Below are 23,039 nucleotides of genomic sequence, written 5' to 3'. Positions count from 1 at the left end.
AAACTTTATTTAACTTTTGGAACAGAACTTTTTTGCTTACCAGTGATTTTTTTTTTGTTTTGCTTTTTTACCTTTTTATATGACAAACCTCTCCTTCCCCATGGGACAATGTGCAAAGCGCAAATCGCCCAGAGATGTGGCGAAGTAAATTATGCACTTTGTCCCAGGTGAAAAGAGAGGTTTGCAGCAGCTCTGTATGCCTGTCCTGTGTGATGCAATCCCTATGCTAATAGTGTACCTGTGTGTGGTACTTCCGGAAACACTCCCCTAAGCATAGGGCAGGGTGGTCAGGGCAGTCAGGACAGAAATAGCGGGTGTCACGCCTTATTCCACTCCTGCTACAGACACAACATCATCTTCGGGGTGGCGCTTGGGTTGAGGTACCAAATGTCGCTCGTGTAGACGGCTCACTACACTGGTGGATAGGGCCACGGAACCTCCTGGATACAGGAGGTTCTCGATGATCTCTTCCTAAAATTTGAGGAAGGATCCTGTTCTCCCAGCCTTACTGTAGAGAACAAAACTATTATACAGAGCCAATTGAATTAAATATACAGACATCTTCTTATACCAGCGTCTGGTGCGGCGGGAGACTGAATAAGGAGCCAACATCTGGTCATTGAAGTCCACCCCTCCCATGAGCAAATTATAGTCGTGTACACAGAGGGGCTTATTAATGACACTGGTTGCTCGTTCAATTTGTATTGTCGTGTCTGCGTGAATGGAGGAGAGCATGTAAACGTCACGCTTGTCTCTCCATTTCACCGCAAGCAGTTCTTCGTTACACAAGGCAGCCCTCTCCCCCCCTTGCAAGACAGGTGGTAACGAGCCGTTGGGGGAAGCCCCGGCGACTAGGTCGCGCAGTGCCACAGCAGCCAATCTGTTCTAAAAACAAATGCCTGAAGAGGGGCACACTTGTGTAAAAGTTGTCCACATAAAGATGGTACCCCTTGTCAAATAAGGGTGACACCAAGTCCCAGACTGTCTTCCCACTGCTCCCCAGGTAGTCAGGGCAACCGACCGTCTCCAGGGTCTGATCTTTACCCTCATAGACACGAAATTTGTGCGTATAGCCTGTGGCCCTTTCACAGAGCTTATACAATTTGACCCCATACCGGGCACGCTTGCTTGGGATGTATTGTTTGAAGCCAAGGCGCCCGGTAAAATGTATAAGGGACTCATCTATGCAGATGTTTTGCTCAGGGGTATACAAATCTGCAAATTTGGTGTTAAGGTGGTCTATGAGTGGACGAATTTTGTGGAGCCGATCAAAAGCTGGGTGGCCTCTGGGACGAGAGGTGCTGTTGTCACTAAAGTGCAGGAAACGCAGGATGGTATCAAATCGTGTCCTGGACATGGCAGCAGAGAACATGGGCATGTGATGAATTGGGTTCGTGGACCAATATGATACATATTTTCAGATGACCCACTAACCCAGGAAGTTAATTCAATTATTCCAATAGTCTACTGACGATAATTTCCCGTTTCTGGTCCTATAATTAAAATATAACTTTTATTTCCTTTTATTAAACTATATTCCACACAGAAAAAACACAGACGGGCCAGAGTAGGAATACATGTACGGCATAAGTAATTGCAGATAGGCAGTGAAGGGCACACAATTAAAGCAGAGCCTAAGACGCAACAATTAGCAATAAAGTGTGGCGTGACCGGTCATATACTCGGTGTCAGGCGACACCCATAGACATCAAAGTGTAACTACACAGGCTAGACACAAGTAGCCTGTATATGATCTGTGTACGAAAGAGCAAGTCCCCCTGAATAATGCAATACAAGTCCTCTTGAATAATAGGTATACTGAGCCCACGGGTTCAAGCCCTCCATATACTTTTTTTTTTAAAAGTGTGTTTTTTTCTGTGTGGAATATAGTTTAATAAAAAGGAAATAAAAGTTATATTTTAATTATAGGACCAGAAACGGGAAATTATAGTCAGTAGACTATTCGAATAATGTGGACCAATATGACCGCAATTCATGCTTTTTGTTAGGCCCATGTTGAGGAGAAGGCCCAGAAAAGTTTTAAATCCGGAAACTTGGACGGGTTTCCACTGAGCATAAAAGCTTCCCGGGTTGGCAGCTATAAATTGAGTGGTATACCGATTTGTTTCTGCCACGAATAAGTCCAAGAGCTCCGCAGTCAAGAACAGCTAAAAAAAAAAAAAACAGTGCCGATCCGATCTGAGCTGTCTCAACCCGAACTCCAGACTGGGCGGTGAAAGGGAGAACTACTGGTGCGGCTGAAGTTAGGGGCTGCCAATCAGGGTTTGCCTGCATATCAGGGACTCTATGGGCCTGTCTGTGCGGTGGCTGCGACGGGGGAACTATTGCACGTGCCACCGTACCAGCTTCAACTGCCCTTCTGGTGCTCGCCACTTCACCATGTTGTACAGCAGTGCTGGTACTAGGTCCAGGATGGGCTGCGCTGCTGGTGTATGCTTCACCACGTAATCCGACAGTGCCAGCTCCACTCTGCTGCCCTTGAAGCGGATCCTGTGCAACCTTTGGTCTAGCAACACGGGGCCGGGTACGCCTGGTGGTATCAGGGACCTCAACCTCATCGTTCGAACTTTGGGTCAGACTGCCATTGCTTTCTACAGGTTAGTCAGATGAGGTTCCCATTCCTTATCCGACTGGGTCAGAAGTCTGTAGGCCTCTTCAGAAGAATATCCCTTATTTGCCATTTCGTCAACAAAATTTAGGGGGTATTCCCTGAGACTACCCAAGAAAAAAAGCAAGCCTGTCTTACAAATGGGAGGCTAGCGAAGTACCGGAAGCAGCTGTGATTGATAAATTTAAAAACTGCTTGTTTTTTTTTATTGCCGCAGCGCTTGTAAAGTGATTGTGCAGTGATAAAAAAAAATAAAAATTTTGTCACTGCGGCGGGGCAGGCGTACGCACGTGTGGGCGTCCAATCAGGCCTGATCGGGCAAACACTGCGTTTTGGGTGGAGGGCGAGCTAAGGTGACACTAATACTATTATAGATCTGACTGTGATCAGTTCTGATCACTTACAGATACTATAAAAGTACCAATGCTGATTAGCGATACGCTAATCAGCCAATCGGTGACTGCGATGCGGTGGGCTGGGCGCTAACCGACGCTAACTACCTAACAAAGGGGCCTAAACTATCCTAAAACCTAACCGTCAATACTAGTGAAAAAAAAAGTGACAGTTTACACTGGTCACTTTTTTCCCTTTCACTAGTAATTGACAGGCGTGATCAAGGGGTTAATTGGGGTGATGATCTGGGGCTAAGTGTGTGGTGTCTTGTGTACTTACAGTGATCTGTGTTCCTCTGCTGGGACCAACTGACGAAAAGGACCAGCAAAGGAGCAGAGAAGCCATTTAACACCTCATATTTATAAATATAAGGTGTTACATGGCTTTTGATTTGTTTTTTTGAAAATCACCAGCCTGCCAGCGATGATCATTGGCTGGCAGGCTGGTGACGGAAAACTCCTTGAACTTTTGCCGGCCCACAATGCGCCGGCTGTGTGCGTAATCTCGCGAGATGATGCACAGATGCGTCGACGAGGAATGAATCGACCGCCTCCGGACCGCGATCCTGCGTTAGGCAGTCTGGAGGCGGTTAAGAAATGCCTCCCTTCCACAGCTATGGGCAAGCAGGGTCACTCTAACGTAATTTCATATTTTGAATCTTGAGAAGAGAATGAGCAAGGTGAAGTCTTGGATGATTCAAGCTCTTCCTCCAATGAAGAATCCACGGGAAGACCTTTATTCTCCCCTGACAATACGGATTCCCTGTTGAAAGCTATTAGAGCCACTATGAAAATGGATGAGGCTAGGGAGCAAAAATCCACTCAAGACATAATGTTTGGGGACCTGGGGCACAAAAGGTCAAGAGTTGTCCCATTAAATGAAAATACAGTCCTGATCAAAAGTTTAAGACCACTTGAAAAATGGCATAAAATATCATATTTAGCATGGCTGGATCTTAACAAGGTTCCAAGTAGAGATTCAACATGCAACAAGAAGAAATGAGAAAAATCACAGAAAAAACCAAGATAAAAATATCCTGCACGATATGATATACAAATGTGCGGATGTCCCTGGCCATATTATTGAAGAAAATCACAGAAATAAGATAATGATGCACTAAGTAAAGTAGATGCAAGCATTATATATGGACAAAGTCCTCACTCTGATATGATAATATCTGAGACACTTAGCCAATATATTTTGATCAAAACACATCTGAGCCCGCCTACCAAGTGCCAAGATGGTCTCAGGTCAGATGGGTCCTACGCTAAACCTACCTAAGCCATTGGGCTTCTATGTTCAGGAGCGCAGACGCCACACATTTGGTGTGCTGCTCCTAGTCACCTCCATGTGCATCAAGCACCGCCTGACCTGAAACCACCTTGGCTCTTGGTAGGCAGGCTCAGATGTGTTTTGATCAAAATATATTGGCTAGGTGTCTCAGATATTATCATATCAGAGTGAGGACTTTGTCCATATATATAATGCTTGCATCTACTTTACTAAGTGCATTACCTTATTTCTGTGATTTTCTTCGAGAAAAAAATTTAACCTTGAGGGTCCTGATGGTTTCCAACGTTACTGGCATGACAAGCAGATCCCACCTAAGATGTTTTCTACGCGCCACAGTGGAGGGGGCGCCATAATGGTCTGGGTGCTATTTCTTTCAGTGGAACAATGGAGCTTCAGGAAGTGCAGGGGCGTCAAACGGCCGCTGGCTATGTCCAGAGAATTCCTCATGACTGAGGGCCCTCGTCTGTGTGGTAACAACTGGGTTTTTAAACAGGACAACGCTACAGTACACAATGCCCGCAGGACAAAGGACTTCTTCCAGGCCCATCCTGCGTGTTCCCCTGATCTAAATCCAATTGAGAACCTTTGGGGATGGATGGCAAGGGAAGTTTATAAAAATGGACAACAGTTCCAGACAGTAGATGGCCTTCGTGCGGCCGTCTTCACCACTTGGAAAAATGTTCCCACTCACCTCATGGAAACGCTTGCATTAAGCATGCCGAAATGAATTTTTGAAGTGATAAACAATAACAGCGGAGCTACTCATTACTGAGTTAATGTTTGGAACTTGGATTTCTGTTTGGGGGGGGTTTAGTTTTTTTTTTGGAGGTGTGGTCCTAAACTTTTGATCAGCTGAAAAACAGCCTGTTTCAGTTTATTCGTTGTTTTCATTAAATTGAATGCTCAAAAAATGTTTTGTCTCACTCCCATTTCTTCTTGTTGCGTGTTGAAGCTCTACTTGGAACCTTGTTAAGATCCAGCCATGCTAAATATGATTTTTTAGCCATTTTTCAAGTGGTCTTAAACTTTTGATCAGAACTGTATCAAATATTTTTTATTCAAAAATAATGGAAGAAACCTGATAAGAATTTTTTTTATCCCTAGAAGTCTTAAGAGAAAATATCCTTTTGTTGAGGGCGAATCATCCTGTTGGGATAGAACACCTAAATTTGCCCCTTTAGTAAAAATTTCAAAAAGAACAGCTTTACCGTTTGAAGATCTAGGAACATTAAAAGATCCAATAGATAGACTGGCGGAAAAAAGTATGGGAAGCCTTTACCTAGGCTTTTAAGCTTATAGCCAGATGTTTAAAGTTATGGTTGCAGGAATTGGAGTCCCATATTCAGAATAAAACTTCCAGAGATCAGCTGCTAACAGTTTTTCCAACAATCTTTAAGGCGGTACAGTTTTTCACTGATGCCTAGGCTGACGAAATAAGATTAAATATCAGATCTGCTCGTCTGTCAAATTCTGCTAGGAGGGCTATTTGGCTTAAAGGTTGGTCTGGTGATACGGGTTCGAAAAATAAGCTTTCTTCTATCCCTTGTCAGGGGGATTTCTCTTTGTGTCAGTCCTGGACGACCTTTTACAGAAGGTCACTGACAGCAAAAAGAGGTTTCCTGTTTCCAAAAAACAGCAGTTTCTTCATAGAAAAAAATAACTGGAGGGAAAATGGAGGTAAAAAAGACAAGGGGTTCCTCTTTACCTCCCAGTCTGCTTCAGGGCCCAAGTCCAGTCAACAATGACGGTAAGCTAATGGCGGAAGTAATGGCCGGAAGTATATGAGAAAAGGACATTTCAATTGTTCCCTATTTGGACAATCTTTTGGTGGTAGCAGAATCAGTAGATCTTCTATCTTATCGTCTTCTAGAAGGAATAGGAATTCTAGAGAATTTTGGTTGGCAGATAAATTGGATAAAGCCAAACCAGTGTTTCTTACTATGATTAATCCTGTATGTGTCCTCCCTCAGCACAAAGCATCTCGCCTGAGGGAAGAGATACAAGCTTGTCGCTTCGAGGAAGCAAACTATCAGGCAGGGAATGTCAGTATTAGGCAGATTGACTTCCACAATCCCGTCTGTAAGTTGGTCAGTTTTTCATTCTAGGATGCTTCAGTGCCAGATTCCGAAGGAGTGGCAGAGTTCATTGTTCCCTCTCGATTCCCCACTTCCTCTCACTCCTCAGGTTATACAGTCCCTAACCTGGTGGCTAAATCCTTCAAATCTGACTCAGGGTTTTCCATGGATGCTGCAAGAACAGATAACTATTACCATGGGTGCCAGTCCTACCTGGTGGGGGGGGGGGGGGGGGTTCTGCAGGGAGTCTGGAATTTAGTGGAAAGTCAGGATTTGAGTGCGTTAAGAGCAGTTTTTCTAGCCTTAAGAGGTTTTCTGCCCAGATTACAGGGAAAGGGGATATAAATATTTTCAGACAATGCTACAGTAGTATCCTACCTAAACAGGCAAGGGGGAGCAAGATCAAAATGTCTAAAGTCCTTAGCCACAGAAATGTTTTCTCTAGTTATACCTCTTATTCCCTTTATCAAGGCGGTGCATTTAAAGGGAACAAAGTGGCAGATTTTCTAAGCAGAAACCCCTTAGATAAGGGGGAGTGGTGTCTAATTAAAGAGGTTTTCAGTCAAATAGTCTAACTTTGGGGCCATCCTCAGGTAGACTTGTTTGCAACCAGACAAAACAGGAAATGCAAGCTTTTCTTTTCCCTAAATACAAAAGACCTTCTGTTAGGGCTAGACGCATTCTCTCTTCCTTGGCCAGATAAACTTCTGTATGCTTTCCCTCCTCTAAGACTTCATCCAAGAGTATTGCAGAAGTTGAGGCAGGAACGGACAATGCTCATTCTAATTGCCCCTTTCCGGCCGAGGAGAACCTGGTTAACTTGGCCACGGAAGCTGTCCCTTTCAGATACCTGTATTCTTCTGGCCAGACAGGACCTTTTATTACAGGGCCCTTTCCTTCATCTAGTGGCTTGGTATTCGAGAGGGAAATCTTAAGCATAGAGGTTTATCGGATGAGACAATTTCTACTCTTCTGTCCTGCAGGAAGACTGTAACCTCCACTATTTATCTTAGGGTCTAGAAAACCTTAAAATTTCCAAAGGTCTTGATTGAACCTCTAAGTCCTCCTCCTATGTCTAGGATTCTTGATTTTCTGCAGGAAGGTCATAATAAGAACGTAAGGCTTAGCACTCTTAAGGTTCGAGTCTCTGCCCTTTGTGTCTTCTTTGACTCCTTTATTGACAATCATCATTGGAAAAGATTTTTCTTTAGGGTAGTTAGAATTAAACCTCTACTTAGGTCTTCAGTTCCCCTATGGGATCTTAATTTGGTCTTGTCTAGGAAGATGGAGTCTCCTTTCGATCCTCTCCAAGATTTATCTATTAAGACCTTGTCTTTTAAACAGCCTTTCTCATTGCTAACACTTCAGCTAGAAGGGTTGGGGGAGATTTTTGCTTTTTCAGCCTCTACTCCTTATACTAAAATTTTGGAGGAATGGAGGAACCGTCTCTTCTACCCAAGGTGGTTTCCCTGTTTCATCGGTCCCAAGATATTGTCCTCCCATCTTTGTGTCAGTCCTCGAAGAATGAGAAGGAAAGGAGGCTCTATTGTCTAGACGACAGAAGATGCCTTTCAAAGTATTTGAAGATTACCAGTCAGTGGATAAAAGGCTTCTAGACTGTGCAGTTTGGCGGGAAGAATAAGGGTGATAAGGTTTCCTCTAGAACTTTGGCCAGATGGATAGTGGGGGCTATTTCTTTAGCCTATTTTTCAGCGGGTGAATCTCCTCCTTTTGGCTTTGCAGCTCACTCAACAAAATCCATCTCAACCTCCTGGACAGAAAGAGTTAATGAGTCGTTAGAGCAGATATGTAGGGCTGCCACCTGAAAGTCTCCATGTACCTTTTTCCAGCACTATAGGTTAGATCTGGACTCTAATGACCGTTTATCCCTTGGAAGAAAGGTTTTACAGGCAGTTGCGCCCCCCCCCCCCCCCCCAGGCTAGTAACTATTCTAGTAGTCTCTCAACGGTGCTGTCATAGGTACAGTGGAAATTCAGGATTACACTTAATGGTAATCGTTTTTCCATTTGCCCATAATAGCAATGGGGATTTTTTTTCCACCCTTTGATTTGTGAAAGTATTAGATAATTAATTATTATATGTAAGACATGTATGTATTTTTTTAATGTATAAAAAATATCTAATATTAAAAAATTATATATAGAGAGAGATATTTGGATTACATAAGATTAGGACAAGTTCTCGCAATTAACTGGTGCTCCTTAAGAGCTCTCCAAAAAAGTTCCTGTTTCCTGTCCTGGATGGAAGTGATTTCTCAAGGGTGCTGTCATGGGCTCATGGAAAAATAATTACCAATAAGCAGGGCTCCAGTTGGTGACCAAAATGGTCGCCAATGCGACTTAGAATTTACAAATGGCGACAAGACCTGCCGTCGCAGCTCTGCAGTTGAATACAGCGGCGGGGCACAGGAGATAGTTCTCTGCCCCACGGCAGTTGTTCTTCTCAGCAGCGCAGTGGAGGAGTCTCTCCCTCTCCCCTGTGCTGCTACCGCCGCCGCCAATAGGAAGAGAGACAGGTGGAGGAGGGGAGGGGCTGTGGCTACTGCACCACCAATGAAGATACCTGACCTGTTAACACAAATACAGGAGGCGGGTGCTGGAATCAAATAGCCTGCACCCGACTTTTATGACAGGGAGCTGCGATCAGGGACGGTTGAGTTAACCCTTCAGGTGCGGTACCTGAGGGGTTAACCGCCGCTGATCGAAGCTCCCTGTCATAGAGGTCGGGTGCCGGTTATTTGATTCCGGCACCCGCCTCCTGTATTTGTACTAACAAGTCAGTTATCTTCATTGGTGGCGCAGTGCGCCCCCCTCCCCCACCCCAGTATAATAAACATTGGTAGTGCAGTGCGCCTCCCCCACCCCAGTATAATAAACATTGGTGGAGCAGTGCGCCCCCCCCAACCCAGAATAATAAACATTGGTGGAGCAGTGCGCCCCCTCCACCCCAGTATAATAAACATTGGTGGTGCAGTGCGCCCCCCCCCCCCCCATCCCAGTATAATAATCATTGGTGACACAGTGCCAATGAGGGTTAAACATTTTTTAACTCACCTCCTCCAATGAATCCCGTAGCTGCCAGTCTCCTGTTCTTTCTTCAGGACCTGTCAAAGGACCTTTGGTGACGTCACTGAGCTCATCACATGGTCCATTACCATGGTGATGGATCATGTGATGAGCACAGTGATGTCACCACAGGTCCTTTGACAGGTCCTGAAGAAAGAACAGGAGACCGGAAGTTAAGCGATCAATTGGAGGAGGCGAGTTAATTTTTATTTATTTTTTAACCCTCAACTGACCTTCAACTAAGCATTCTGCATTAAAGAATGCTATTATTTTCCCTTATAACCATATTAGAAGGGAAAATAACACAGTGAATGGACTTTCATCCTGGGTCCGGATTCAGTGTGGGTGCAACGCGTTCACCTCACGCATTAATCTCGACCATGTGAAAGAGGCCTAAGGGTGAATAGGACAAGGGTTCCAGCCGAAAAGGTGGCTAATAGTAAGAAGAAGAAGAAGAGGGGAAAAAAAAAAAAAAACACAAACACTAAGGCTACTTTTACACTGCCTGCCGGATCCGCCGATCTGGTTGTGACTGAAAGCATTTGTGAGACGCATCCGGATGCGGATCCATCTCACAAATGCATTGCAAGAACGAATCCATCTCTCCGCTTGTCATGCGGACAGACGGATCCGTCTTGTATCTTTTTACACAATTTTACCGGTCTGCGCATGCCGGATCAGGCACCAATACATTCCTATGGGGAAAAATGCCGGCATTCAGGCAAGTCTTCAGTTTTTTTCGCCAGAGATAAAACCGTAGCATGGTAAGGTTTTATCTTTTGCCTGATCAGTCAAAATGACTGAACTGAAGACATCTTGATGCATCCTGAAAGGATTACTCTCCATTCAGAAAGCATTGGGATATGCCTGATCAGTTCTTTCCGCTATAGAGCCCCTGTGACGGAACTCTATGCCGGAAATGAAAAACGCTAGTGTGAATATACCCTAAAATATTAAGTTTAAATATAAAATATATAAACAATAAATAAATAAACATATTACATAGCGCTGCGTCCGAAAAGTCCAAACTATTAAAATATTAAAAAATATCTACTATGCGGTGAGCACCGTAACAGAAATAAATAAAAACCATGCGATTCGCCATTTTTCTGTCACCTTGTCATCTCAAAAAATAGGATAAGACTGTTCTATTATGGGCCGAATGTTTCATGAAATGCATGCAGCTTATTTTTTTATTTTATTTTTTTGCGTGGTATTGAGTATCGCAATACTTTTTTATGGTGACGAAAGCAAATCAAAATTTTGGTATCGAAACAACCCTACGCCAATCTGATCGGCGTAGCGTTGTCACGATTCCAAAATTTGGATTCAGTTTTGATTTGGTGACAAAATTTAATTTGGCTCCTACATTTTTCAGTTCAGGAGACAATGGCTACTAGGTATTTTTTTTTTTAATCTGGAGCACTGATAAGTGTAATCCTGAATTTTTGGGAGGTGAAGCAATGAAAAAACTGTGTATTGAGCATTTTGATTTTTTTTTCCATTACGGTGTTCACTGTAAGGGATAAATATGTTTATATTTTAATAGTTCAGCATTTTAGGCCACAGTGCATATGATGTTTATTTATTTAAAACTTGGAGGAAAATACAAAAGTCACAACATACAAAGTAAGTATGCAATATATTATGCAATCACAAACCGCATACGGAACACCATTGAACTAAACACCAAAGCAGGTTGAAACCTGATTCACATGAAACAATACAGACCATTATATTATTGTAACAAAGGTAGGATCCTTTCAAAGGGAGTCAAGTCCAATAATAACATTTAGGTATTGGGCAAATATGTAAGCAAGTAAACTCCGAAAAGAGCAATATTGCATATGAAGAGTGAATCCACAAATAATTGGCTTTCCTATGAGGGGTGTATGAATTCTGGGGATTGTTGATTGTGTGTAAACAGTCAGGGGGGGGAGTTACACCATACTGTATACCGTCGTGGCCAAAAGTTTTGAGAATGACACAAATATTAGTTTTCACAAAGTTTGCTGCTAAACTGCTTTTAGATCTTTGTTTCAGTTGTTTCTGTGATGTAGTGAAATATAATTACACGCACTTCATACGTCTCAAAGGCTTTTATCGACAATTACATGACATTTATGCAAAGAGTCAGTATTTGCAGCGTTGGCCCTTCTTTTTCAGGACCTCTGCAATTCGACTGGGCATGCTCTAAATCAACTTCTGGGCCAATTCCTGACTGATAGCAACCCATTCTTTCATAATCACTTCTTGGAGTTTGTCAGAATTAGTGGGTTTTTGTTTGTCCACCCGCCTCTTATAAGGATTGACCACAAGTTCTCAATAGGATTAAGATCTGGGGAGTTTCCAGGCCATGGACCCAAAATGTCAATGTTTTGGTCCCGGAGCCACTTAGTTATCACTTTTGCCTTATGGCACGGTGCGCCATCGTGCTGGAAAATGGATTGTTCTTCACCAAACTGTTGTTGGATGAAGTTGCTGTTGGAGGGTGTTTTGGTACCATTCTTTATTCATGGCTGTGTTTTTGGGCAAAATTGTGAGTGAGCCCACTCCCTTGGATGAGAAGCAACCCCACACATGAATGGTCTCAGGATGCTTTACTGTTGGCATGCTAAAAGAGGGCTGTGTACTGGCTAGTACACACTGTGATACCTTTTGGCGCAAAACCACGATAGCACATGTCGTCTTTTTTTAGAAATATTTATTTGTTCAGATGACAACGCGTTTCGGAGTAAAAACACTCCTTTATCAAGTCTAAAAGAAACAGTAGTATGTGAAGTGATGGTATCAGGGGAAAATACATAAGGATAAAACATATCGAAAGAACAAAATATATATATATATATATATATATATATATATATATATGTATATATATGTATGGGTATGTAAATAACAATAAAAGTGGATCATAACAATGATGGATCAGATAGAGGTAAAATTTGCAGTATAAAATATACGGTAAAACTATTTTTTTTAAACGCGAAAGGGAGCCGTGGTTGAAGCGGTGGCCTAGGTACAGAGAGGACGGATGGACTAATACAAAGTAATGCATAATAAATTAAGGATAGAGAATATATTAAGAATAAACTGAAATAAAGCTGTAATATTGGATGTGACTGTGGGTGCAACAACTACAAATGTACTTTTGTTTGAGCGATGATACGTATATATACACGCATATACACACACACACCTGCATGTGAAAATAGGAAGCAAACTAAAACATCTAGATACTTAAATGCACATGTACAGTAGTAGAATATGTGATGGTGTATGTGGGTGGTAAGGGAAGGGGATGGGGGGAAAGAAGATGGAGGCAATTACCTTATGGGCCGGGCAGACACGATTGGCAGGGCTGGTCCAATTGCTAAAGTTAAAATAAGGGGAAAGACATTATTATCCAGGTGGGTTAAATGTTTAGATTGGTCTGGGTGGTTGGTTCAAATGATCAGATTCAGTGGGATACATGGTGTGGTATTGGTCCGCTTGTTACCTGGTGCCTGGTCCTGTCCTTGTGTAGCGCGGCTTGCCATGTGCGTGCCGGCGCGCGCTTTAAGAGCCGAACAGGGGGGGGAGGTGTGGCAGTGTGCCGGCATGTGATTGGAGGATGCGAGGAGGCGGGGGGCGGGGCTGATCACGGACTGCTGCGGTGGAGTTCCTTAGTGTCTGTGCGCTCTGGGGAAGGTGTGGCAGCTTGCTGGCAGTTGATTGGTGAGGGCAGTTACCTGGGGGCGGAGCTATTCTCGGGCTGCTGTGGTGAACTGTGTTGATGTCAGTGCGCTGATGTTGTTGCGCTGATGTCGGGGAATAGGGTGTGTGGCTGTAGGCTGTATGCATGGGATCAGTAGTGTGGGTGGTGGGTGAAAACCTGGGTGGACAAAATTAGGGTGAGATGAGGTTGATTATGGGGGCGACATGAGGTTAATGAGGTGTGGTGGTCAATAGTGGGTGACGATGGTGATGATGATGATGGCACCTCTGATGTAAATGATGATTGTTGTAGTGGTGGTATGGGGGATTGGTTGATGCGACTAGATGGTTGATAATTAATGTGTGATGGTGTAGGTGATGGGGTATGGTGATATTGAGGGTGATGGACCGATTTGCGTACTCACCTGTGTATGTGTATATGTGTGTGTGTACGCACAAACGTGCATGCGGACAATGGTATGAATGGATTGGGTAACTAGATAAAATTATAAAATTGGAAAATTATAATATTAATACTTATATACGCGCATGTTCATATATACACATACACAAGCAACTGCACGCAAATGTTAATGTGAGTGTGATTGGTATTGTTTTTGGAATGTGTGTTTTGACGGAGGGGGGGTTTTTGGCGATTAGAAGCAGTTGCTTTCGAGGGATTCGTTAAGACCATACGGCTCTATTGTCTGTAGTTTGAATATCCAAAACATTTCTTTTCTTCGTAATTTTTGGTACCGGTTGGTACAGGTGGTCGGGATTTGCTCTATTGGTGTTATTGAGAGATCCACAGGATTTTTGTTATGGCAATTGAGAAAATGTCGCGAGACTCCATGTTTTATGAAACCGTTAGTGATATTCCACCGGTGTTTGTTTGTTCTCTCTCTGAGAGTCATGGTAGTGCGGCCTATATATTGTAATCCGCAGGTGCATTCAAGCAAATAGATGACATAGGAGGACGAGCAGTTTAGGATATATTCTATTTTGAATTGTTCTCCGGTGACATTGCTAGTGAAATTGGTGACCCGGGAGGAGATGTTATCGCAGCATTTGCATCGGCAGTGTCCGCACTTAAAGCTTCCAAGGACTTGGGGGAACATGGTTGCCGTGGATGGTTTGTGTGTATTTTGGGACCGTAAACGACTGGGGGCGATGAGATTCTTGAGGGTTTGTGCTCTTCTGAAAGTTATTTGGGGTTTTGATTGGATATGTTTTTTTAGGAACGGATCCGCTTGTAGGATGGGCCAGTGTTTTGAAAAAATATTGCGCAGGACATTATGGTTGGTGTTAAAGGGATTCTGTCACCTCCCCTAAGCCAAAAAACTATTTTAAAGCAGCCATGAAGCACAGCTTACCTGGATTAGGCTGTGCTCTTTTATCTTGAAATCCGTCCAGCAGTTACTGCAAAAAACGACTGATTGATATGTAAATGTGTCCTGAAGGTGCCCAGAGGGGCGTTTTTTTCTTCTTAGAGAGCCCAGTACCGCCCCTCTTTCAGTGCCCAGCCCGCCTTCCTTGTACTGTCTAACCGCCGCCCCCAGCCTGCCACAGCCTCTCCTCCCTCTCCTCCCCCTCCCTCACGCCGAACGAACTTTCGCACAGGCGCAGTACCCACTGAGGGCTGCGCCTGTGCGATCAGCAGGAGACTGAGGGCAGCAGCTTCATCTTCGTCACTGGGCATGCGCCGGGCCCAGTGACGTCCGATGCTCGCTCTTCCCTGCTGACTGAGGCACTCTGGGCACCTTCAGGATACATTTACATATCAATCAAAGTCGTTTTTTGCAGTAACTGCTGGACGGATTTCAAGATAAAAGAGCACAGCCTAATCCAGGTAAGCTGTGCTTCATGGCTGCTTTAAAATCGTTTTTTGGCTTAGGGGAGGTGACAGAATCCCTTTAAATGTGGTGGTGAAGGAGGTTTGATATTTCTTGGTGGTTTTTGAACCGACCTCTTCAGTTTTTGAGGATAAGCAATTTTCTTGTGTGTATCCTTGTGTTCGCTTGAGGGCTGCCTTGATGACTCCACTGGGGTACCCTTTGTTTAAGAATCTCCTTTCAATGATTTGGCTTTGTTGTTTGAAATCTTCGTCATTAGTGCAGTTTCTCCGGATGCGTTTGAACTGACTGAATGGGACGTTGTTCTTCCATTTCTTGTGGTGTGCGCTCTGATAGTCTAAGTAGCTATTTCCATCTACTTTTAAAAAAAAAAAGTTTTAGTTTCAATGTGATTGTTCTTGGACGAGAGGACTAGGTCTAAGTATTCAACGGATGTTTTTGAGTAATTTGCTGTGAAGGTGAGGTTAAAGTCGTTATTGTTCAGGTGATTGGTGAATTTGATGATGTCTTCTGTGCTTCCGTCCCAAATGAGTAGTAAGTCGTCGATATAACGTCTGTAGAAGATTAATTGATTTCGCCAAGGCTGCCCATTGTGGATATATTGTTCCTCGAAGATCCCCATATATAGATTTGCGTAGCTCGGAGCAAAACGCGTTCCCATTGCGGTCCCTTTTGTCTGCTTGTATATTCTGTCCTCAAAGGTGAAGATGTTGTGGTTGAGTATAAACTCTATGGCTTCCAGTACAAACTGGCTTTGTTTGTCTGGAAGGTTTACATCTCTCTGTAGCACCTGCCGTATGGCATTGATTCCTGTGGTGTGTGGAATGTTAGAGTACAGGGATGAAACGTCTAGTGTGGCCCAGGTGTAGGATTCCTTCCATTCGATGTCCTTGAGAAGGGTGATGAGGCTGGCTGAGTCCTTTAGGTATGATGGTAATTGTGTGACGTATTTTTGAAGCAGAATGTCTATATAGTGGGATAGGTTGCATGTTAGAGAGGAAATTCCGGAAATGATAGGTCTTCCTGGTGGATTGGTGATGGATTTGTGAATTTTTGGTAGGTGATAGAATAGTGCTAGATTCGGATGTTCTATTGTAATGTAATCTTTTTCTTTTTTGGATAGTGTTCTTTCTATTTCGGCCGTTTTCAAGAGTGTTGTTAATTTCTTGGCGTCTTCCTTTAGTGGGTTTTCTGTTAGAGTTATATAGTACTCCTTATCGCTCAATATCTTGTAGGCTTCTTCCAGGTAGCATTTCTTATCCTGGATCACAATGCCACCTCCCTTGTCGGCATTCCTGACGACAAGTGACTTATTGGCCGTAAGGTTTTTTAGGGCAGTCTTTTCGTCTTTGTTGAGGTTGTTGGGGATTTTTAGGCCTCTATTTATGGTCCTGAGGTCTTTCGCGACCAGGGCAGAGAAAGCTTCTATTTGGCTCCCCCTGTGGTGTGTGGGGTTGAACGTGGATCTGGGTTTCAATCCAGTGTTGATGGAACCAAAAGACATATAAGCTCAGACGTGGATGGCGAGGAGGAAAAACAAGAACAAACAAGAACACCAACATCTCCAAAAACAGAGACACACAAGGTAAGCCCAAAGAGGAACAAGAGGACACATTAGTCAGAATCTTTAACCTCTCGTCACATGCACTCACCAAGGCAGAAACTAGCCTACTACAGAAAGGCCTATCATTCTGCCCCACCAGCAAATTCGACGAATTCGAACTGTTTGTTGACCTCAACACCTATGTCCGCAAACTGACACTAACCAGACACTTCGAAATCCAAGCATCAAGACCTAAGATTCCACCACAGGTAACAACAGACAATGGAATCTCTCAGTCCGATGGGAGCCCTGAAGCCATCAACACTGGATTGAAACCCAGATCCACGTTCAACCCCACACACCACAGGGGGAGCCAAATAGAAGCATTCTCTGCCCTGGTCGCGAAAGACCTCAGGACCATAAATAGAGGCCTAAAAATCCCCAACAACCTCAACAAAGACGAAAAGACTGCCCTAAAAAACCTTATGGCCAATAAGTCACTTGTCGTCAGGAATGCCGACAAGGGGGGTGGCATTGTGATCCAGGATAAGAAATGCTACCTGGAAGAAGCCTACAAGATTTTGAGCGATAAGGAGTACTATATAACTCTAGCAGAAAACCCACTAAAGGAAGACGCCAAGAAATTAACAACACTCTTGAAAACGGCCGAAATGGAGAGAACACTATCCAAAAAAGAAAAAGATTACATTACAATAGAACATCCGAATCTAGCACTATTCTATCACCTACCAAAAATTCACAAATCCCTCACCAGTCCACCAGGAAGACCTATCATTTCCGGAATTTCCTCTCTAACATGCAACCTATCCCACTATATAGACATTCTGCTTCAAAAATACGTCACACAATTACCATCATACCTAAAGGACTCAGCCAGCCTCATCACCCTTCTCAAGGACATCGAATGGAAGGAATCCTACACCTGGGCCACACTAGACGTTTCATCCCTGTACTCTAACATTCCACACACCACAGGAATCAATGCCATACGGCAGGTGCTACAGAGAGATGTAAACCTTCCAGACAAACAAAGCCAGTTTGTACTGGAAGCCATAGAGTTTATACTCAACCACAACATCTTCACCTTTGAGGACAGAATATACAAGCAGACAAAAGGGACCGCAATGGGGACGCGTTTTGCTCCGAGCTACGCAAATCTATATATGGGGATCTTCGAGGAACAATATATCCACAATGGGCAGCCTTGGCGAAATCAATTAATCTTCTACAGACGTTATATCGACGACTTACTACTCATTTGGGACGGAAGCACAGAAGACATCATCAAATTCACCAGTCACCTGAACAATAACGACTTTAACCTCACCTTCACAGCAAATTACTCAAAAACATCCATTGAATACTTAGACCTAGTCCTCTCGTCCAAGAACAATCACATTGAAACTAAAACTTTTTTTTTTTTTTTAAGTAGATGGAAATAGCTACTTAGACTATCAGAGCGCACACCACAAGAAATGGAAGAACAACGTCCCATTCAGTCAGTTCAAACGCATCCGGAGAAACTGCACTAATGACGAAGATTTCAAACAACAAAGCCAAATCATTGAAAGGAGATTCTTAAACAAAGGGTACCCCAGTGGAGTCATCAAGGCAGCCCTCAAGCGAACACAAGGATACACACAAGAAAATTGCTTATCCTCAAAAACTGAAGAGGTCGGTTCAAAAACCACCAAGAAATATCAAACCTCCTTCACCACCACATTTAACACCAACCATAATGTCCTGCGCAATATTTTTTCAAAACACTGGCCCATCCTACAAGCGGATCCGTTCCTAAAAAAACATATCCAATCAAAACCCCAAATAACTTTCAGAAGAGTACAAACCCTCAAGAATCTCATCGCCCCCAGTCGTTTACGGTCCCAAAAGACACACAAACCATCTACGGCAACCATGTTCCCCCAAGTCCTTGGAAGCTTTAAGTGCGGACACCGCCGATGCAAATGCTGCGATAACATCTCCTCCCGGGTCACCAATTTCACTAGCAATGTCACCGGAGAACAATTCAAAATAGAATATATCCTAAACTGCTCGTCCTCCTATGTCATCTATTTGCTTGAATGCACCTGCGGATTACAATATATAGGCTGCACTACCATGACTCTCAGAGAGAGAACAAACAAACACCGGTGGAATATCACTAACGGCTTCATAAAACATGGAGTCTCGCGACATTTTCTCAATTGCCATAACAAAAATCCTGTGGATCTCTCAATAACACCAATAGAGCAAATCCCGACCACCTGTACCAACCGGTACCAAAAATTACGAAGAAAAGAAATGTTTTGGATATTCAAACTACAGACAATAGAGCCGTATGGTCTAATCCCTCGAAAGCAACTGCTTCTAATAGCCAAAAACCCCCCCTCCGTCAAAACACACATTCCAAAAACAATACCAATCACACTCACATTAACATTTGCGTGCAGTTGCTTGTGTATGTGTATATATGAACATGCGCGTATATAAGTATTAATATTATAATTTTCCAATTTTATAATTTTATCTAGTTACCCAATCCATTCATACCATTGTCCGCATGCACGTTTGTGCGTACACACACACATATACACATACACAGGTGAGTACGCAAATCGGTCCATCACCCTCAATATCACCATCACACATTAATTATCAACCATCTAGTCGCATCAACCAATCCCCCATACCACCACTACAACAATCATCATTTACATCAGAGGTGCCATCATCATCATCACCATCGTCACCCACTATTGACCACCACACCTCATTAACCTCATGTCGCCCCCATAATCAACCTCATCTGTTAAAAGTGTCCTGCCTGACCCAGGAAGAAGTGCAACAGCGACTTAAAAAGATTAAAATAGACAAATCGCCAGGACCGGATGGCATACACCCCCGTATCCTAAGGGAATTAAGTAATGTCATAGCCAGACCCTTATTTCTAATATTTGCAGATTCTATACTGACAGGGAATGTCCCACAGGATTGGCGCATGGCAAATGTGGTGCCAATATTCAAAAAGGGTCCAAAAACAGAGCCTGGAAACTATAGGCCGGTAAGTTTAACATCTGTTGTGGGTAAACTGTTTGAAGGTTTTCTGAGAGATGCTATGTTAGAGCATCTTAACGGAAATAAGAAAATAACGCCATATCAGCATGGCTTCGTGAGGGATCGCTCATGTCAAACAAATTTAATCAGTTTCTATGAGGAGGTAAGTTCTAGACTTGACAGCGGCGAATCAATGGATGTCGTGTATCTGGACTTCTCGAAAGCATTTGACACAGTACCACATAAAAGGTTAGTATATAAAATGAGAATGCTTGGACTGGGAGAAAATGTCTGTAAGTGGGTAAGTAACTGGCTCAATGATAGAAAACAGAGGGTGGTTATTAATGGTAAATACTCAGATTGGGTCACTGTCACTAGTGGAGTACCTCAGGGGTCAGTATTGGGCCCTATTCTCTTCAATATATTTATTAATGATCTTGTAGAAGGCTTGCATAGCAAAATATCAATTTTCGCAGATGACACTAAACTGTGTAAAGTAATTAACACTGATGAGGACAGTATACTACTACAGAGCGATCTGGATAGATTGGAGGCTTGGGCAGATAAGTGGCAGATGAGGTTTAACACTGACAAATGTAAAGTTATGCACATGGGAAGGAATAATGCAAGTCACCCGTACTTATTAAATGGTAAAACACTCGGTAACACTGACATGGAAAAAGATCTAGGAATTTTAATAAACAGCAAACTAAGCTGCAAAAAACAGTGTCAGGCAGCTGCTGCCAAGGCCAATAAGATAATGGGCTGCATCAAAAGGGGCATAGATGCCCGTGATGAGAACATAGTCCTACCACTTTACAAATCATTAGTCAGACCACACATGGAGTACTGTGTACAGTTCTGGGCTCCAGTGAACAAAGCAGACATAGCAGAGCTGGAGAGGGTCCAGAGGAGGGCAACTAAAGTAATAACTGGAATGGGGCAACTACAGTACCCTGAAAGATTATCAAAATTAGGGTTATTCACTTTAGAAAAAAGACGACTGAGAGATCTAATTAATATGTATAAATATATCAGGGGTCAGTACAGAGATCTATCCCATCATCTATTCATTCCCAGGACGGTGACTGTGACGAGGGGACATCCTCTGCGTCTGGAGGAAAGAAGGTTTGTACACAAACATAGAAGAGGATTCTTTACGGTAAGAGCAGTGAGACTATGGAACTCTCTGCCTGAGGAGGTGGTGATGGTGAGTACAATAAAGGAATTTAAGAGGGGCCTGGATGTATTTCTGGAGCGTAATAATATTACAGGCTATAGCTACTAGAGAGAGATCGTTGATCCAGGCATTTATTCTGATTGCCTGATTGGAGTCGGGAAGGAATTTTTATTCCCCTAAAGTGAGGAAAATTGGCTTCTACCTAACAGGGGTTTTTTGCCTTCCTCTGGATCAACTTGCAGGATGACAGGCCGAACTGGATGGACAAATGTCTTTTTTCGGCCTTATGTACTATGTTACTATGTTACTATCTCACCCTAATTTTGTCCACCCAGGTTTTCACCCACCACCCACACTACTGATCCCATGCATACAGCCTACAGCCACACACCCTATTCCCCGACATCAGCACCTAACCGCCGACATCAGCGCAACAACATCAGCGCACTGACATCAACACAGTTCACCACAGCAGCCCAAGAATAGCTCCGCCCCCAGGTAACTGCCCTCACCAATCAACTGCCAGCAAGCTGCCACACCTTCCCCAGAGCGCACAGACACTAAGGAACTCCACCGCAGCAGTCCGTGATCAGCCCCGCCCCCTCGCATCCTCCAATCACATGCCGGCACACTGCCACACCTCCCCCCCCTGTTTGGCTCTTAAAGCGCGCGCCGGCACGCACATGGCAAGCCGCGCTACACAAGGACAGGACCAGGCACCAGGTAACAAGCGGACCAATACCACACCATGTATCCCACTGAATCTGATCATTTGAACCAACCACCCAGACCAATCTAAACATTTAACCCACCTGGATAATAATGTCTTTCCCCTTATTTTAACTTTAGCAATTGGACCAGCCCTGCCAATCGTGTCTGCCCGGCCCATAAGGTAATTGCCTCCATCTTCTTTCCCCCCATCCCCTTCCCCTACCACCCACATACACCATCACATATTCTACTACTGTACATGTGCATTTAAGTATCTAGATGTTTTAGTTTGCTTCCTATTTTCACATGCAGGTGTGTGTGTGTATATGCGTGTATATATACGTATCATCGCTCAAACAAAAGTACATTTGTAGTTGTTGCACCCACAGTCACATCCAATATTACAGCTTTATTTCAGTTTATTCTCAATATATTCTCTATCCTTAATTTATTATGCATTACTTTGTATTAGTCCATCCGTCCTCTCTGTACCTAGGCCACTGCTTCAACCACGGCTCCCTTTCGCGTTTTTAAAAAATTGTTTTACCGTATATTTTATACCGCACATTTTACCTCTATCTGATCCATCATTGTTATGATCCACTTTTATTGTTATTTACATACCCATACATATATATATATATATATATATATATTGTTCTTTCGATATGTTTTATCCTTATGTATTATCCCGATACCATCACTTCACATACTACTGTTTCTTTTAGACTTGATAAAGGAGTGTTTTTACTCCGAAACGCGTTGTCATCTGAACAAATAAATATTTCTAAAAAAAGACGACATGTGCTATCGTGGTTTTGCGCCAAAAGGTATCACAGTGTGTACTAGCCAGTACACAGCCCTCTTTTAGCATTCTACATCACTCCTCTGGAGTACTGGCGACTCCAAGGATTGAGAAAGATACCGGCAGCATACCTCATCCAGATCGGATTTTTATCCCCCGCCTTTGCAAGTGTTGTGCTGACACAAGCACAAACACCATAAGGTGAGTAGAACTACTGATACAATACTCTATCTAACACTATCCACCAGAAACTACTACCCTATGAGCGCCTTGTTTCCCGTTTATCTCGCCAAATTTACTGTTGGCATGACACAGGACTGATGGTAGCGCTCACCTTTTCTTCTCCAGACAAGCCTTTTTCCTGATGCCCCAAACAATCGGAAAGAGGCTTCATCAGAGAATATGACTTTGCCCCAGTCCTCAGCAGTCCATTCACCATATTTTCTGCAGAATATCAATCTGTCCCTGATGTGTTTTTTTTTTGAGACGTGGCTTCTTTGCTGCCCTTCTTGACATCAGGCCATCTTCCAAAAGTCTTCGCCTCACTGTGCGTGCAGATGCGCTCACACCTGCCTGCTGCCATTCCTGAGCAAGCTCTGCACTGGTGGCACTCCGATCCCGCAGCTGAATCCTCTTTAGGAGACGATCCTGGCGCTTGCTGGACTTTCTTGGACGCCCTGAAGCCTTCTTAACCACAGGT

General features: G+C 43.5%; 1 protein-coding gene across 1 annotated transcript in view; it reads right to left on the bottom strand.

The window, feature by feature from the left end:
- REC114 (REC114 meiotic recombination protein) overlaps window positions 1-23,039 on the bottom strand; it is a 285,499-nt gene that overhangs the window by 20,565 nt on the left and 241,895 nt on the right. Inside the window, exon 4 of the mRNA XM_044277110.1 lies at window positions 5-13. Within this exon, the coding sequence (XP_044133045.1) occupies window positions 5-13 (9 nt within the window). The remainder of the gene's footprint in view (window positions 1-4; window positions 14-23,039) is intronic.

This window comes from Bufo gargarizans, chromosome 2 (genome assembly GCF_014858855.1).
Source record: "Bufo gargarizans isolate SCDJY-AF-19 chromosome 2, ASM1485885v1, whole genome shotgun sequence".
NCBI classification, from domain to species: Eukaryota; Metazoa; Chordata; class Amphibia; order Anura; family Bufonidae; genus Bufo; species Bufo gargarizans.
This window is presented reverse-complemented; position numbering and strand designations above follow the sequence as displayed.